The sequence below is a fragment of the Maniola jurtina genome, chromosome 19 (genome assembly GCF_905333055.1).
Source record: "Maniola jurtina chromosome 19, ilManJurt1.1, whole genome shotgun sequence".
Taxonomy (NCBI): Eukaryota; Metazoa; Arthropoda; class Insecta; order Lepidoptera; family Nymphalidae; genus Maniola; species Maniola jurtina.
In genome coordinates, this window is record NC_060047.1 from 8,850,561 (window position 1) to 8,868,341 (window position 17,781).

Genomic DNA, 17,781 nt, shown 5'->3' on the forward strand with positions numbered 1-17,781 from the left:
AGCTTTTGTTTCTTAGAAAATAATTCGATAAAGTCTAGTGGTCCTGGGATTTTTTTTTTGGACCAAATTGTGCATAAACTGAATTCCAGTTAGAATCGTATCAATTGTGGATTTTGGCGATCAGCTCCATATTTATCTAGTTTCTAGTTATAATTCAATATAATATTAAATGAAAACATTGATCGCGTTTCTAAGGTTACCCGGTTTAACTATTCTGATCCAATTCAACGCGGCATTTAAGTTTTTTTGTATTATGAAAGCTAGTAGTTTATGCCATTTAACCACGAATGCCTAATCTGGAACGCTAAACTAGGTATACACAAATTCACTGACCTCTACTTAAAAGCTAGTTCACACAGGCTTCGTAAGCGTAGACGTAGCGCGTACCATTGCGTTGTAATGTATGGAACTGTATAAGACATGGCATACCGCTTGCGTGGCGTGAACGTTCACGTAGACGTAATGCGTGCAGTTATGTCTACGGATTCACGCGCGTCACTACGCACGTGTCACGTATGCGTGCTGCATACGCAATTGGTGTGAATCGGCCTTAATACAAGTACGCAAATGGTTATAAAGCATACAAGAAACTTTTTAAATGTTAAAATGTTTTTATTAATTTTTTCAAGTAGGTAACAATAGAAGGAGTACAAATTGACCAGCACGTATTTAAACTTTGGTGTTTACTTTAAAAATTAGTTCAACAATAATATAGTCCCAAAAATATTATTGCATTCTTTGATATACTTAATTAAGCTATGCACTAAATAGTAGTTATACAAAACATCACGAGAGTCGTAATCTGATAAAAATAATTGTGATAAGTACTGTTGACATAAGGCGAGTTATACCATCGGTGTTGCCAGATAAACTCAACATGGTACTTACTACTTGGATGAAAATGAAACATTTTTACTGTTAAACTAGTAAAATAACAAAAAATCTTTCAAATCGTACAATTAGCAAAAATGTCTTTACTCTGTCCAATTGTACAAATCTATTTATATTCAATTACCATCATATCTGGCAACAATATCCAGACCAAGTTCAAAATTCAGAACAAACACGGCGCTTTAAAAAGGACAAAGTATAATAATTTCTAGTACATTAATTATACTATTTAAATATACAAATGGACGTAGTAATTACAAACACGATACCCTCTTCGAACAATAATTTTTAAAAACACCCTTACATGGACAGAAGGCTTTATCTAGAAAATACGTTGAGAGCCAATTTTACTCGTAGGTAGAGTAATCGGCAAACATTATGACTCCTCTGAACATAGCCGCGTTTCGATGTGCAGAACGCCACGTAAGATTTCAGATAAAGCGGGACGTAGACATTCCCTCCCCCCTTCCGAACATGCGTTTACTATGCCTAAACTCATCGAATGGTCGATTGACTCGATTCAGATTTCAGAGCAGTTAGAAAGATTGCCATACAATACCCAGGTAAGTGTATTTCTTTATTGCAGTTCGAAATATATTTTGATATGTGGTGCATGAGGAGACCTATCCAATTAAAATGAAGAAGTACCTACTTTGGTAGTTGACCACCAAATGGCTGTGAGTCAGAATGTGCGAGTTGAATCAAGACTTGTATGAGGAGGTAGCGAGAACTTGTGTGTAAAGGATCACTTTATTTTCATATCTTAGCTTATCATAGCTCTGGTGGGAAAAAGTTAATTAATGAGCTAAACTAGTAAAGCTATTAATGAGCTAAGTGTCTAGCTTGGTGATCAATATAGTTTAGAAGATTTTCGTAATAAAAATCGCAGTAGTTAGCGTTAAAATACTAGTTAAATACAACAAGTATGATAATAATTCATCCGAAAAGACAAGGTCAATGCATTGCAACCACTTTGTTCATCACAAAGGGACCGGGAAGTCACCACTTTCCTAGTAAACCCTAGCTTGAGGACTCTTTAAATATTAACTATATTATGGGTCCAGAACCGGACGCCAGGTGGAGGCCGAACTAATTTGTACTGATTGTAAGGAGATAACCAAGACAGCGTTAACCTCTAAGAAGAAAGTTGGATGGTAAATAGAATCACTCATTGCATTGTTTACTTAAGAGCCTGTTCACGGTAGCGGCAACTATTTGGTAGGTATATTGCTATTTCGACAGATGAAGGAAATAACGTTATCGTGTCATCATTTCCCTCTAGCCTCACCTCACCCCGAGAGAGGCCGGGTGAATGAATTTTGCTTAAGATACAAGATTTCTTAGTCAAAAACGGCAAAGGGAAAATTCTAATCGACTTTTGGAATTACGCTTACTTTTCCCAAAAGAAGACATTTTTTACACAAAAAGCCAAAGACATATTTTGAAATTATTATAAAGTAAAATTGTGACATGACTTTGTTAATTTTTCAATTTTCTAGTTTATTTACGAACAAAGTTGCCTCAAAATTTGCCCTAATATGGAGATTTTTCAAAGGTCATAACTTTCAAAATAAATATATTTTGATTTTTATTATTTTAGGGCATAGATAATGGAGATATAAATCTATATGAGGCTTAGTTACAGATCTAGAATAACAAATAATAGAATAATACGCGTTTGTATGAAAGTTTGCGTAAGAAACCTTACGTGGGTGTTTCAACTTGAGCATTATTTTTAGTCTATACCACATTGAGTGGTACAAAATAATAATGCTTTTACACAATACACTACGTATTGTGTAAAAGCATTATTATTTTTGTGGATTATGCCAGTGTCCATGCAAGCATGTGTAAAATAATTTAAATATAACCTTCTAAAATTCAAGAAACATCTCTAACAGACTAAAATACACAAAGGATTGGTGTCAGTCATAGATCAAATACTCCGTATCAGTGGTAAGTATGCAGCAGTGTTCAGAATAACTCGGTACGAGCTATCACGATATGTTATACATTGTACAGCGTATATAAGACATAGTACATAACATTTGGATATAAATAGTAAGTAACTTAGATTCGATTGACTTTTTAATTATTTATAGCCGTGTTAACGAGAGCTGGAACGTACAAGACAATATGTAGTGTCTATAAACAAACCTATGCTAGAGCAAGTCCGTGCCTCGGACAGGTCCTGGTACAGTTTAGCATGAATCAACCTTAATTAAATAATGCCGGTTAGTAGAAATCATATTTATTATTTTTAACCTATCTTATAATATATTCATCACTCGAATTTAATATTTACCGACCGGCATTATTCGCGATGTATTTTATATTGATACCATTTACCTGCACATATTAAGTAACTTGAACTGTAGACGTTTAATTTCACTAAAGTTGCATTAAAGTTATTAATGACTTCAGTAAACTTAAAAATGCCTTAAAATATTTATATCGCCGTTCAAAGGTTTTTATAAGTTATTATGCATAATATAGTATTATTATTGTTGAACGTTGAATCAAAATAATGAAACAAATGGGGTCGTTTGCTTAAATATATTTATATATATATATTAAACTAAAATAGTATATCTATTGTATATTTTGTATAATAATCAGCTTAAAATAAAGGCGCTCTGTTAGGCTTTTTAGCCTAACTTGGGCGCTTTATTTCATACAATCAAAAACGTAACAGACAAATCTACTCGTAACAAACTGAATGAAATATTAAGCACAACATTCTCACTTGCGTTATTATTTTCGTCAGAATTACTCTTAACTATGGAACATAAAAAAAAACACTGTTATCTATGGTATAGGTTACGCAGAACTTCTGTTAGGTCGAACTACACTTTTTCGCTTTCAACTTAGCGCATGCGTCAAACGCTCTGGTGCACGCAATAACGCACGCACTCATGCATTCTCTCCCTCGTTTGTGACGCACACGTAACACGCTCAACTTTACTATAAATTTATACTAAGCGTAGACGCATTCGCTATGGCACGCATTGCTTCAGTATCTTACATGAAGTATACCTCTATGCAAGTTGAAAGCGCATCTGTGTAGTTAGAACATTATGCTGTTTGAAAACGAGTGAGTGGCGTATTATAAGACAAATTCAATAATTTTTAGCTTGTCGACATCGCGTAACAGCAATTATACATCAAGGATCTACTGTTAATGAAACAATTATTATTATTGGCAGATAGGAATGCAGTAGAATAATTATAGTACGACAATTTATCGACTACTAAAAAATGTTTGCGGGCTGCAACTCGTTTTTGCTTGCAACTTGATGTCCAGCGCCATACTAATTTTGACAGCTTCATAGAACATGATTTTTGTTTAAAATAACTCTTATAGAAGTAAAATAAATGTACCTATAGGGTAGGTACTAATTTACTTCAATGGACAAGTTTAAGGGGCATGCAACGGGTCTGCCCGCAAAATTCAAATTTAATGTGGTTTTTCGCAAATTCTAAACTAGTACGAATTTGTACAAATTAGTCGATACTAGAGCAAATTTTTTAAACTGGACCGTTTCAAATAAAGATTTTTATATAAACCTGTTAGGATGATACTGCCATTGGTGCAATTAAAATGCCATAAGCCTACGTAGTCGTATTAGTTTACAAATTGCAAAAAACCAAATTAAATTTGAATTTTGCGGGCAGAGCCGTAGCATCCACCTTAAAACATCCCACTCACTCCGAGAGAACTAGATTTTGACGCACTTTATGTGCTTTATACCATAGACTATCACTCAAAAGAAGAAAACTGCATAGTTACCACAGATATGATTATATCACTAGGCCGCGCGCTCAATTGCATCACTACAACTTCGTCACTTTTTTCCCCTTCACTAGCGTCGGCTTGTTCTTCAGTACGCCTTTTCTCCTTTTTGAGGTCTGTTCAGGAAAAAAAGTTATAATCAGTCAGGTCAATAGAACAAAACGAACAAAACCGAACTAGACTACAGAATATATCCATCCTTCCGTACTTATAATATTTTATATCCGAAAATATGTCTATCTGTTTGTAACATTATCATAGCCTTGATAGCTTGTATCCCGAGAACACCCTTAGGCTACTTTTTATCCTGGAGAATATAGAATAGAATAAAATAAAAATTCGTTGAAACCGACACATAAACATAGTATTACAAATAATGACGCTTATACAAAACTAAAAATAAAAATAAAAAAAATAAAAAAAAAATTTGTTAACCCAGTGTTTAGAATCCTGAAATTCTGATTTATTTATGGATTTTTTTTAATATCATCTAGTACAAAACACTGTAATCGATATTTTTCCCCACATTTAACCAATATCCTAATGCGATGTCAGCACGAAAGAGCAGTAAAAATAAAGTAACTTCTTGATAACGTATAGATATATCTTAATTGAACCAATCGCTTCTGAGGAACTTAAAATACTTCTAACTACAGGTATGTATTATAAACTAGTAACCTAGCAAACTCACACAGTAAATTATATTATTTAACAACATGCATGCACGGACTATGCCTTGGAATGTGTCAATTCAAAGTTAACTTTATTTTATTTGTATTAATAATTTTAAGGTGGGTTTTACAAAGTTAGAAATTGAGTTAAAGAGCATGCGCATATACTACAATTCGCAATCGTTTTAGTTTGTCGTCGCTTGACATTTTATATAAAAATTATATGTAAAAGTATAGTGCATACATTCTGAGAACGCACACGCTATATTTGCTCTATGTATCAACTTTCATGTCGAACACTTGTCACAGATCAAATACGGCGAGTGCGTTCTCAAAATGTATGCATTATACATTTGTTTTAGATTTAAATTTCAATATCGTCGCTTAAGTTCTAACACCACGTAAGCCAGTTTTGATATACCTATTGATGCGATTCATTAGACTCTGCTAGAGAGTGGAGAGATGCGTCGTTTCTGGCAACCAGAAACAAGAAAACATCCAATAGAAGAATAAAAAGTAACTGTACGGTATACATCAAACATTCCAAACCTCTGAATAGCAAGGTTTTGTGACTCTCCTGTAAAGATGCTAATTTTGACTTACGTAGTGAACTTACCGACGAATCATAAAGAGCCAAGCAACGACAACTTTTTTAATACAGATTAACTAAGAACTAATGCAATCGTAAATGCACAATCAGTTAAATTTTAAAAACGTTAATTTAACTAACTAAAATTGATTAATCCGGTTAGCTAAAGGTTAAAAGGACTATGCTATTGAATCACGACATCAATAGTCAATAAAAGTAATATATACTTTGTACTATACCATCGATCCTACACCGTAAGCAAGCTGCAATCAAAACAATGTCTCAGTTCCCTGTATTATGCAGATATAACAGAAAAGATAAGTAATTAAAAATGGACTCTTAAATCTATTCTTATATCTTATTGCTCCAAGCAATAAGGCCGCCTTTGCACACAATTGTTTTTTCTGTTTTCTTCTTTCTGTGTTGTGATCCTTTACACGTATTTTTGTTTGCAATAAAGTGTTCTATCTATCTATCTATCTATTATGTAGAAGTAAAGCGTGGAGGTAATAATAAACTGAAGAAAATAATACCTTTCAATAAAAATATCTCAAATTATAACCGGAGTTCATAATTTAGGCGCGACTTTCCCAAACCTTACAAAATATACTAAACCTTATATCAGGCTTTGTTCCAGGCGTACGAGTCATTCATTCTCTCTACACAAATATGAACTTTAAAGGGTTGTGATAAGGTTCAGATTTCAGTATACTTGAGAACAATTTTGAATAGATGCCTCGCTTTGCTTCGAATTTGCACCAATGCGGCCTTGAGCCTTTAAGATACGACTGCCAAGGAATCTTTCAATATCTCCTCACAATTGTTGAACATCAAGTAGCAGTGATGAGGTAAAGGTGAGTAGCAGCGAATGCAGCTTTGAGCCATTTAGCTTCTAATATGTAGATTGTATAAACTAATATAAATAGAAATAATACTGTTATAGCATACCTTTTTGGACATACTATTGCTGGTTTGTATCGTCCTTTTCGCCAACGGCAAACGAGGCCGGTTGAATTCTTCCGGCTTTTTCACTCTGAAAAAAATATTACACTTAGACGTTTTTATGTACTATGGTAATGGTAATTAAAAAAAATATGCTCTTTTTACGGAAAAGTATTTCTTTTAACTAAGAACTTGAACTCTGTCAATCAAGGTTTGTACTCGAATAAGAACGAAAGAAAATATGCTGACTGAAGTTGTTGAGCTGCCGTGTCAGGACAATCACGTATATTTTAAAAAAAATGTCAAGTGCGAGTTAGGCCTCGCTCTTTTAGGGTTCTGTACATAATTATTATGTACGGAACAAATCACATTTTGGATGAATGAAATATTTCTTTTCCGTGCCAGGACATCGCAATAAACCATGAAAGAAAACCCAAAAAAAATCGTTTGTTTAAATTAATCGACTAATAAAATAGCTTGTTAGCTGTCACAGCTTACAAGCTACTTTATTAGTCGATTAATTTATTAATCTAAGTCATATCTAAGTCATTGGCACCATATTGGCATGAGAAGACGCAGATTTTGTTTATTTTCATTTGATTTTCATTTCATTCATGAAATTAAAATAAACAAAATCTGCGTCTTCTCATGCCAATATGGTGCCAATGACTTAGACAGACAGGGGAGCCAACATAACGCCATAGGAACTATTCGTTGAAACGATCTATACCTGTATATTCTGACGAGCCAATGCTCGGTAGTGTAAGCCTCCTCAAGGTAAGTAAGCTTAAACCCGCGGTTGCCGGGCAGCGCGCCGCGCGTACGGTCGTAGCCCGGCGGACTGCCGCCGCTGTCATATCTGTCAAATAAAATACAATGTAATAATCATCATCATCAGCCTGTGGACGCTATTGCCGCTATAACAAAAAATAATAAAAAACCAATATTAAATAATAAAAAAAACCAATATGGCAAACTTCAAAATGGCCACCATGCAAATTAAAAAAAAAACCAACAGGTACAGGTCCAACTCACACTTGACCGGTTTCAAGACTACATAGTAAAATTTCAAGGCAACTCTTTGAGATCATATTCAAACTCAAATTTATTATTACTTTCAAAATTAAACTTATAAATTGTGTACATTCCAGATTCCTTCCAGGTCAGCCCGCTTCCATCTTAGACTGCATCATCACTTACCACTAGATGAGATTGCAGTGAAGGGCTAACTTGTATAGGAGTAAAAAAAATCAAAACATATTTATTCTATGTGGTTAGATAAACTCACCTATAATAGGATAATTTGTACATTAGACAGTTTAACATAGTTTTAGACGCTTCTGAATCTACTCTGTACTCCCCTTTTTCCGTGAAATAGTCTGCTTCCTGGTAAAAAAAAAACATCAATATGTAAATAATTTCTTTGGCCAAAACTTTTAGCTGCTAACTTTTGTAATGAGCGTCACGAAAGTTGCAATACACTGCTGCAGCTTTCGTGGCGATCACCACAAAAGTCGATTTGGAGTATTTTTATTGCAATACAGGCTTGCCCTTGACGACAATCATCCATACTATAATATTATAAATGCGAAAGTGTCTGTCTGCTGCGTTTTCACTGCCCAACCGCTGAACCGATTATAATGAAAATTGCTACAAACTTGGGATACATCCCGGGGGTTCCTACGGGATTAAAAAACCGAACACCAACCGGAGCGAAGCCGCGGGCATCTTCTAGTGCTTAATAAAAAGCAAAGGTGACGTGTAGGTTCGAGCAAGCTTGCCTTCTAGGCAGTGTTAGCCTTTGAATTTTGCAAAAATACCATTGCAGTTTGTACATGTTTGACAACGGTAATAATAATAATTGAACAATTTTGCCAAGTAAACCTAGGAATTATTCTGGAAATTAAAAAAATGTGAAAACTTATAAAAACGTCCACACTAATTTTCATTCGCGCCAATCACACCGTTACCTTGTTTTATTTTTAACAAAAATAAATGCATAGTCAAAAACACCTAATTTTAATACACTTAAAGGAACCCTGCTAGCACAAATAAGTCCAAAAAAAATATATTATTGTCATGTTGGAAATTGCTGACGTGTTATTTCGTTGCGTACCGAAAAGACCTGATTGACGTTGTTTTTTTTAATAATGAAGGAATTTCCGAGCAAGTGGAAGAAAAGTATTAAAACTTACATGGATATCTTTAGGATGCTCTCCCTCAGCGATCCGCACCATCCATATAAACTTGTTGATATCATCCCCAGAGTAGCCGATAGCGCCTCCAAATATAACCAGCACATAATCTACATCCAGCATGGTCATTATATCGTACGCCGCCGTCTCATTACTGGCCATAGCTTTGCCGACCAGTGCTATGTGAGAGTTATTCCAAGTATTGTTATCTACTAGAGTCGTTCTGTTGCCCATTCCCGCAATCTAACACAATATTAAACTATTTTAGCCTTTGATAGCACTCTTACTCATATGAACATCTCTGTATTTTATTAACTACGTATTTTTATTTATTTACTCTTTATTTAACAGGAAAATAAACTTTACATACAACTTCAAAATATGCTGAAAGTCTCATGAATTTATGTAAACTGTTGCACCTTTTTCTTATCCAGTTAAATAATAATTATGAATTCTTATACAAACACCAGTGGATGTAACCACTCACTATTGTAATAAGCTCAAACATAATATGTTGAATCATTGTCTTTGAAGGTTAAGGATATTGACCTATCAAAACGAACAAACACAACTTGAAACAGGGTATTTTTCTGAGATAAATAGAATATTTTACCTGATAACCATAATCCCACCAGGACATAACTCTAGCATCTTCAGCTGTATTTTGCGATAACCAGCCATAGGCTTCTCTGAAGTCGTCTAATATTTTACGTGATCTGAAAAAAACATTGCATTACAAAACGCAATATATGTATTAAGTTCTACCGCATTTAAAATAACCTTAATCCTCATAGTAGGATGCAACAATTTCTCACGATTTCTACAATAGAGGCAGAGGATTTTGGATTCTCATAACAATAATAATCTGACGACAAGTTCTTAAGATTTCTGATAACAAGGTAAAGAAATATGTCGTTACTGGTAATAAGATAAAAGATCTGATTAAGTTACTGAAGATTAGTGATGATGAGGTGAAGGATTTGTTTTATTTACTGGTAATGAATTAATAGAGAGTCTAATAAAGTTACTAAAGATTTCTGGAACTATAAAAATGTATCTGTCAACTCACCCATCATTTCCATAACTGGCCAGCACAATACTAGGGCTGGAGTAGGCATTGGATGTAGCCCAGGTGCAGTGCACAGAGAATAACATTAGCAAGATCATGAAGGCAATGAGGACACCCGATCGCACGTTCATTCCGAGACCTGAATCCGCTTGCGCTGTCGGTTCTGGGGCACGCTTCTTTACTTTACCAGCCTGCGATAATTGTAAAGATTTGAGACATTTGCAATCGTATCTTTTTTATACTCTGATCATCGTGTTTAGTTTGTTGTCTCAACTTTTGTCATACCTAGAATTTAGTCTTTTGTCTGGAATTATCGTCCGAATCTCCCCTCTTGTAAGTAACATACCTCTCTTGTAAGCTGTGACAGCCTAGTGGTTAAGGATATCCACCTCCTAACACTCCGAGGTCGGGGGTTCGATCCCGGGCACGCACCTCCAGCTTTTCAGAGTTATGTACGTTTTGAGCAATTAAATTTCACTTGCTTTAACGGTAAAAGAAAACATAGTGAGAAAACCTGCACACCTGAGAGTTCTGCATAATGTTCTCAAAAGTGTGTCAAGTCTCCGCCCTTGGCCAGTGTGGTAGACTATGGTCAACCCCCTACTCATTCTGAGAGGACATCCGAGCTCTGTAGTGAGCCGGTTCTCATTCGGAGAGGACACCCGTTCTCTGTAGTGAGCAGGCGAGGAGTTAATCATGAAGAAGTAACATACCTTGTCATAGAGATTCTTGTCATTAGGCTCCACAGGCGCAGTGGGCATTTCATCCTCCCGCAGTACGAGATCGAGCAGAATGGAGAAGGCTATACCCGACAGCACGCACACAACGGGGGTCAGTGTTAGCATGAGACGCACCATCACGCCCGCAAAGTACACCGCACTTAACGCGTATAAGGCCACTGGAAATAATATCATGGTGTTATTTTGAGAAAGTTGACTCTAAATACTACCCATATTATGAATCCAAAAGTGTGTTTGTTATTTTGTCAATTTATTGGTATGTAAATTTGTCCTTTAAGCACATTGCAATGTAGTTTTTTGCATGAGTATAGTTAAAGATTTGAAGAGTGACATAGGCTACTTTTTATCCCGGAAAATCAAAAAGGTTCTCGCAGGATTTTCAAAAATCCCCCTATATGTTTATTCCATCCATAAACATATAGGGGCACTTACAAAAACTCTCTCATCGTTAATATTCTTGACGCAGTATCTTTCAATTTAAAATTCTATTTCCGTCCTTTTCTAGCAATATCAAAAAGAAAAAGATGCAACAATCTTTTATACTGAGATTACGATTAGGGATACTATTTCCATTACGCCTATAGAAAATAAGTTTGGAGTTTTGGTAAAAATACCATCACTATTGTATGCCAACGATAAACACATAGGGTCACTTACCAAAAACTCTCTCATCGTTGATATTCTTGATGCAGTACCACAGCCCAACAGGGAATGTGCACACAAGCACGTGGAGATCAAAGAAGAAGGACGACCATGTTGTAGGCTGGTGCTCTGATACTGAGGCTATGATTGGGATATGGATCTTTGCGTATGCTGTGTCCCATAGGGAGTAGAATCTGTGGACAACCATTTTGACTTTACTCTTCAAGATTTGCAACATAGAGCTGCTGCTCGATTGCGGTAGAATGACACTAAAATATCACGATCGCAATCACCTCTGATTGGTTGACACTCGCTCACTATTGGCTACAATGCATTGTTGCAACAAGAAAAGCCTACATTTAGCCAATAACAACATTTTTGCCCTGTGTATTGTATAAGTTTCATAAATATAAATAAAATAAATATAACAATTGCGATTGTAATAATGATTGATGCAGGTTTTACAGAATCTTCATAATTCACATATTGAAAACAGTTCATACTGTAATAATTCTGCTAAAAAATCAGGTTTCGTAAATTTGAAAAAAAAAAATTCAAGGTACTAATTTACGTACCTACAATTTATATACCTACCTATAAATTACATAATTAAAAAAAGTATTTTAAAAAAAAGCAGATAGATCTAATATAGCAGACGATACTGGGCTATTTCTAGTCTCTAGGACAAAGTAATTAGCATTTCCATAGTAAAATATCAGTGCATGTAATAACATGTAGCGCCTATTGAATTGGTTTGCACAGGTGAGGTGTTTTACAAGTATAATTTTGTAATAAGTAATCCAAGGTTTTATGATAACGCCTACGCTTATTTCATACATCGAAATAAATATACATTTTCCTGTTAGTTTTATTAAGTAAATTTTATGTAAATAAGAGAAAAACAACATAGATTTCAATAAATCGCAATTCGCTATAGGTAAAATAATATTTAGTTAAAGTGGTTGCTTTTCAAATATTCAATTCTATCCATACTAATATTATAAATGCGAAAGTGTGTCTGTCTGTCTGCAAGCTTTACTCGGCCCAACAGTTTAACTGATTTTGATGGAGGGTACAGAGATAGCTTGCATTCCGGAAACTAACATAGGCGACTTTTTATCGCGAAAAATCAAAGAGTTTTCACGGGATTTTTAAAAAACCTAAATCCACGCGGCCGAAGTCGCGGGCAGCATCTAGTGTCTTCATAAACTTCAAATTCTAGCAAGGACAACCATGTCATTTTATACTAAGAAAATTATTAGATCTTAACACAATAAAGATAGACTTCGTCTGTGTTTGGTGTTTGCTGGCGCGCGTGCTCTGCCTTTTTGGAGTGTTTTTTTTTTTTTTTGTTAAAAGTGGCTGGGTTTTGTGTTTTACTGGTGCTTTTGGTGGTGGAGCTGACTGGAAAGCGCTTTAAAGGGGTGCCGCGGAGTGTGTCGGCGAGCGCCGGCACAGACGAAGACCATACTTATATAGTTTCCCTAACTTATAAATGACTACAAACTTGACATTGGCTAATCTTTGTAAAGCCAGACGCAAGAGAAAAAAAATATATATTTTTTATGTACCAAAATTGCAGTTACAAAGTTATGATAAATTAATCTATGTACAAAGGAAATGCTTATCTCTAAACAGAGATTTCTTCCAGCTTCCCCGAACAGGTTGTGTGTGAGTAAGGTGCATAAATACGTGGAATAGGTCCCATGGTACTAGATTTATAAAATGGTTAGTACAAGATATAGATATGATGTGATTTCATTTGAAATAGCTTACCTGCCACTCCATGGCGCAATGACACCCATATACGTAAGCAACACAACCATGAGGAATACCAACGCTGCAGCAATCAACCCACCAACTATGAGCAGCTGCTTCCATTGTCCCTTTGGATTCAGACTGTGTAAGTACTTTAGAGCACCGATTGCCATCAACAGTGCAAACACCCCTGAAACAAACAAGTTGGCGATAAATCACAACTTTACTAAATAGGAAAAAATTAATACTAATCCTTACTAATATTGTAAGTGTGTCTGTCTGTCTGCCAGCATTTCACAGCCTATCCATTTAAAACTTTATGACGAAATTGGGTAGACTACAGATCCATAAATATAATATAATCCATAAATATAATATTATAAATGCGAAAGTGTGTCTGTCTGCTAGCTTTTCATGGCCCACCTATTTAAATGATTATGACAAAATTCTGTGCACAGGGATTGAATCCCTGGGAAACACATAAGCTACCTACTTTTGGTCCCGAAAAATCAAAGAGTTCCCCATGGGATTTTTTAAAAACCTAATTCAGTAGTTGCGGGCATCATCTACGTAGTTATAATATATGGTCACTGACAAAACCCAAACAATTATAAAGCTATGATCTTTCTTTCTTTCTTCTCTCTGGGCTGGTTTCCGCACTTAAACGTTTCCGCACTTAAACTTTCTTATCAAGATGATAACCAACCACGGCCGAAACTTCCCAAACCCACACTAGTTTAGAAATTATAAATTCCCAAATTGACAGAGCTGTGAATTGAACTCATAACCTCCCAATAACTATAATGGCGACAACGCACACCTCTGCACCCATGAGGTCGTCAAATACGTAACTATACTGTAACGTCATAAATATATCCACATATTCAGTCATTTAAAATAAGACTCATAATCAGAAATGAAGACAGTATAATAATTACATATTTCTATTTGAAGTTCTTCCTATTGAAATTCGAAACATCTCTGTGGTAGGTACAAATGTTTACAAGCGTTCATTGTTGAATGTGAAAGATATGCATATGAGTAGATATCACCCATACACTGTTCAGATTGATAAGGTTAACTAATTAAGCCTTATCAATCACCCAATACCCTATTAGAATTTTACTGCAAGCCAATTAATACACATATGTTGGTTGTATAGTACTAAATACAATTTTATTATTTCAAATACTATGTTAAAAATTTCATAGCACTTAAATTGATGTAAATATAGTTTATTGAATAATTGTTAATAAAACTAAGTCATCATAAAATATTAAATGCTAGTAAAAATTATGAAAACAAACACTGTATTTTTCACCACCATGTTATTAAGTAATTTTTCAAAGTCAACATATTTAAAAGTTAACAAATACTGCTATTATTTCCAAAAAAAAACTTTCATATAAAGCTGAGATCCAATAGAATTTACATATTTGGGTCATTCATGGGACCCTTGATGTCTGTGTGGTGATGTCAATTATTTGCTCTATGCATGGGATAGTGACCTTAACATTAACATAGAAATTTCATCAAAATTAGTTCAGCCTAAATAATGTTTTCAGTTGATAGTAGCCAATCTATTAAAAACTCTGACTTTATTTAAAGCTAAAATGAGATTTGTCTCATTTTAAATTTAAACTGTCTGAGTCATCTATCAACTATCAAGTCTGAGCATTTGAGATCTTATATGGAGGATGCATAGCATGCAAAACCTACCAAAACAATATCTGCATTTTATAGTAAAAAATGTAGAAAATTATGCTCCTGAAAAAGTATATTATACAATCGAAGATTATGTAAATGGTAAAAGCGTGTGGATTTAACCTCCAGCTCTCTCCAACAATGTGCAGGATTTCAATTACTTTTATACATGGCTTTTACTACTTTCTTTTTAATTATGTGCATCAAATCTTTGAAAGAAGGATCTCCAAATTTCTTGCTTCTCGGGAGAAAGACATTCAGAACCAGTGGGAGATGCATTTGATGATCATAAGTACTGATAGAAATTAATAAAAAATATTATTTTTTATTTTCTTGTGGAAGGGTTGCAACCCTCAGTAGACTCAGCAAGCATACAACAAAGAAAGAGAAAATAACAAAGGATAATATTACCTGATGCAGCCATATGTTCACTGGTGCGGATTGGCTGGAATCCAACAAATGGAATTTGCATGGACAACAGCAGTCCCACAATGTAGAACACACTATAGCTGACAAACAGCCTCTGAGAGAATCTGCCCATGATGAGCAGCACAAACACATGCAGAGGAATCAAGTTGATGATGAACACATAGCCACCCCATGCTGATACCTAAAAAAATTAAATTAAACAAGTGTAAATTAAAAATTTATAATACCCCCGACAAGTGAAGGTTACAGTAACTAGAAAAGAACTGATAACTTTCAAATGGCTGAACCGATTTTCTTCAATTATTATACCTAAGAACACTCTCAATCAAGCCACCTTTCTAACAAAAGAAACTAAATTAAATTGGATCATTAGTTTTGGAGCTACAATGCCACAGACAGATACATCAAACTTATAACACCCCTCTTTTTGTGTTGGGGGTTAAAAAAGGCTCCTTTCAATAAATTTAAAAATTGATAATGCACTTATAGTTAATTTCTGTCACAACTACTTACAATAAATAAATGAGTGTCTATCCATAATTTACAACAAGGATACTTTACTGATTAATAGATTTAAATCTATAGTAAAAAATAAAAATCTAACCATATATTTACAAGTAACAAGTCATTTGCATAGTCTAAACATAAGTCCCCACAGTTAAAGCCAGTTTTATAACACATTTTACATATTTTCATTAAAGTTCCACTCCATAAATACTTACAAATAAAATATAGGCTTGCAACATATTATTATTTGATAATTATATACTTGAGCATATTTTTTTACTTTAACTTTATGTGAAAATGTGTCTGAGTTACATACAGAAAATTTTATTATTCTTACTTACCATATAGAAATAAGAGAGTGCTGTACATATTGACCAGAAAACTGAACCACTCTTTAAACTCTTCAGCCACAAGAAGTATGTGAATTGTAGAGCAAATATAGCAATTCCCTCATTGTCGTAGCTGCCTGCTACAGACCTGCTGCTATAGCCAGGCACAATGGCTATGAAACACGCCGCAAACAGACCAGCTCCACGCGACCACAGCTCAGAGGTCAACAAATATGTAGCTATTGCTGTTAGACCACTAAAAAATACACACTAATTTATAAAAAAATTAGAGGCCATGGTGCAAATTTTGTTGATTCTGTTTTAGTATATTTTTCTCTAAACTAAATTGAGAGTATCTGCATCTTTTTCTTTTTAATATTGCTAGAAAAGGCCAGAAAATGAGTTTTAAATTATTTAAATTAAAGACTAAATAGTGCTACTTTACTAATTTAAACAAGACTGGTGGTAAAGTCACGAGGTTTGACAGTTCTAAATTAAATTAAGTTTGTCTGTCTTTTTTATATTATATTGGTAAGAGAAAGATGCAAATACACTAAAATTTAGTTGAGATCAGAATAAGTCCCAATTTGTGGCTAATTTTGTTGTTTGCCACATTTAAACTAATATGACAGATCTACTAAGTATTATATTGCTATCCCTTTCATAATGCCACCTGGGAAAAAAGATACCTGGCAATTGATTTAGACCCTTCACTTAAAACACTTTACATAAATATAGTCAATGGGATTTTTCTCATACCAAGGTATCTTTAGAAGATTTGATAAGCACACAATCAAGATAAAACTACACTATGCCACCCAATATAAAAATTTAATAAATACCTGAACACTGGTGCGAGGAACACACAAATATCTCTTATATGTATTGGAATATTCAGGGCATGAAGTAACCAATGTATTGACCCTGATGTGATCATAAGACCAGGGTAAACTGTACCCCCCACGATGCGCCCAAGCGGGTACCACGCTCGCTCGTCGAACCAATTTAGAAAATTATAAAACCCATGCTGCACCATGTACGCTGTAGATCTGTAGTTGAACCTGAAACACGTTTACAAAAATTATAAAAGAAACGCACCGGGAAGACATATCGTGACCGTGTCATGGTGAGTGAAAGGTAACTTACCAAGGATCGAATTCGTGAATAATACTTTCGAAACGAATAACAGCGAAAAGCCGGGATGCGAAACCGGCCAACCAAGCTAGAGTCAAAACTGTAACCGTGATCAATGTACTAAAGCCGGTCATGTTGTTAAATATCCCTTTGTTGCGGCCATTGCCCACTGTCGGCTCTACCGACGTCGTCATCTTGGAGAGGGATTAAATTTTCGCCTATTCTAGATATTCAATAATTTAATTCTCATACATCAATTTCAACAATACCTACTATTTCTATTGAAATTGATTGACTTTTGGCTGACTGACACGTCTCTCTTTCAAAATACTAGTTGCCAGTTGTAAATATGTAAAAATAATGTGTTCAAGATTAATAAATAAATAAG

At 34.7% G+C, this 17,781-nt stretch overlaps 1 protein-coding gene and 1 long non-coding RNA gene across 4 annotated transcripts; one reads left to right on the plus strand and one right to left on the minus strand.

The window, feature by feature from the left end:
• Positions 1 to 1,738: 1,738 nt before the first annotated feature.
• On the plus strand, positions 1,739 to 6,155 carry LOC123874925. The gene is made up of 3 exons (XR_006798036.1): positions 1,739 to 1,749; positions 2,994 to 2,995; positions 5,588 to 6,155. It is a non-coding gene; the product is annotated as an uncharacterized LOC123874925 (long non-coding RNA).
• LOC123874919 (dolichyl-diphosphooligosaccharide--protein glycosyltransferase subunit STT3B) lies at positions 2,689 to 17,711 on the minus strand. 3 transcript variants are annotated; one of them, XM_045920484.1, is made up of 15 exons: positions 17,406 to 17,711; positions 17,102 to 17,320; positions 16,272 to 16,515; positions 15,406 to 15,604; positions 13,309 to 13,480; positions 11,548 to 11,726; positions 10,864 to 11,048; positions 10,151 to 10,341; positions 9,695 to 9,797; positions 9,082 to 9,324; positions 8,175 to 8,272; positions 7,617 to 7,745; positions 6,893 to 6,977; positions 6,184 to 6,207; positions 2,689 to 4,800 (listed from the first exon to the last, which is right to left on the minus strand). In XM_045920484.1, the coding sequence occupies exons 1-15, from the start codon at positions 17,585 to 17,587 to the stop codon at positions 4,726 to 4,728; spliced, it is 2,328 nt and encodes a 775-aa protein (XP_045776440.1). In that variant the 5' UTR covers positions 17,588 to 17,711; the 3' UTR covers positions 2,689 to 4,725. The 3 variants fall into 3 exon arrangements, with proteins under 3 accessions (XP_045776440.1, XP_045776443.1, XP_045776442.1); XM_045920487.1 differs by having other exon boundaries at positions 6,172 to 6,207; XM_045920486.1 differs by lacking the exon at positions 6,184 to 6,207.
• Positions 17,712 to 17,781: the final 70 nt, after the last annotated feature.

Excerpts from the sequence above, each read along its gene's own strand:
- LOC123874919 (XM_045920484.1), bottom strand. The coding sequence starts at position 17,587 with ATGACGACGTCGGTAGAGCCGACAGTGGGCAATGGCCGCAACAAAGGG. Across the intron at positions 11,049-11,547 it reads CAACGATGAGAGAGTTTTTG|TGGCCTTATACGCGTTAAGT; the intron begins GTAAGTGACCCT and ends TATTATTTCCAG. Across the intron at positions 6,208-6,892 it reads GCAATAGTATGTCCAAAAAG|CTTGCTTACGGTGTAGGATC; the intron begins GTATGCTATAAC and ends TTTTGATTGCAG.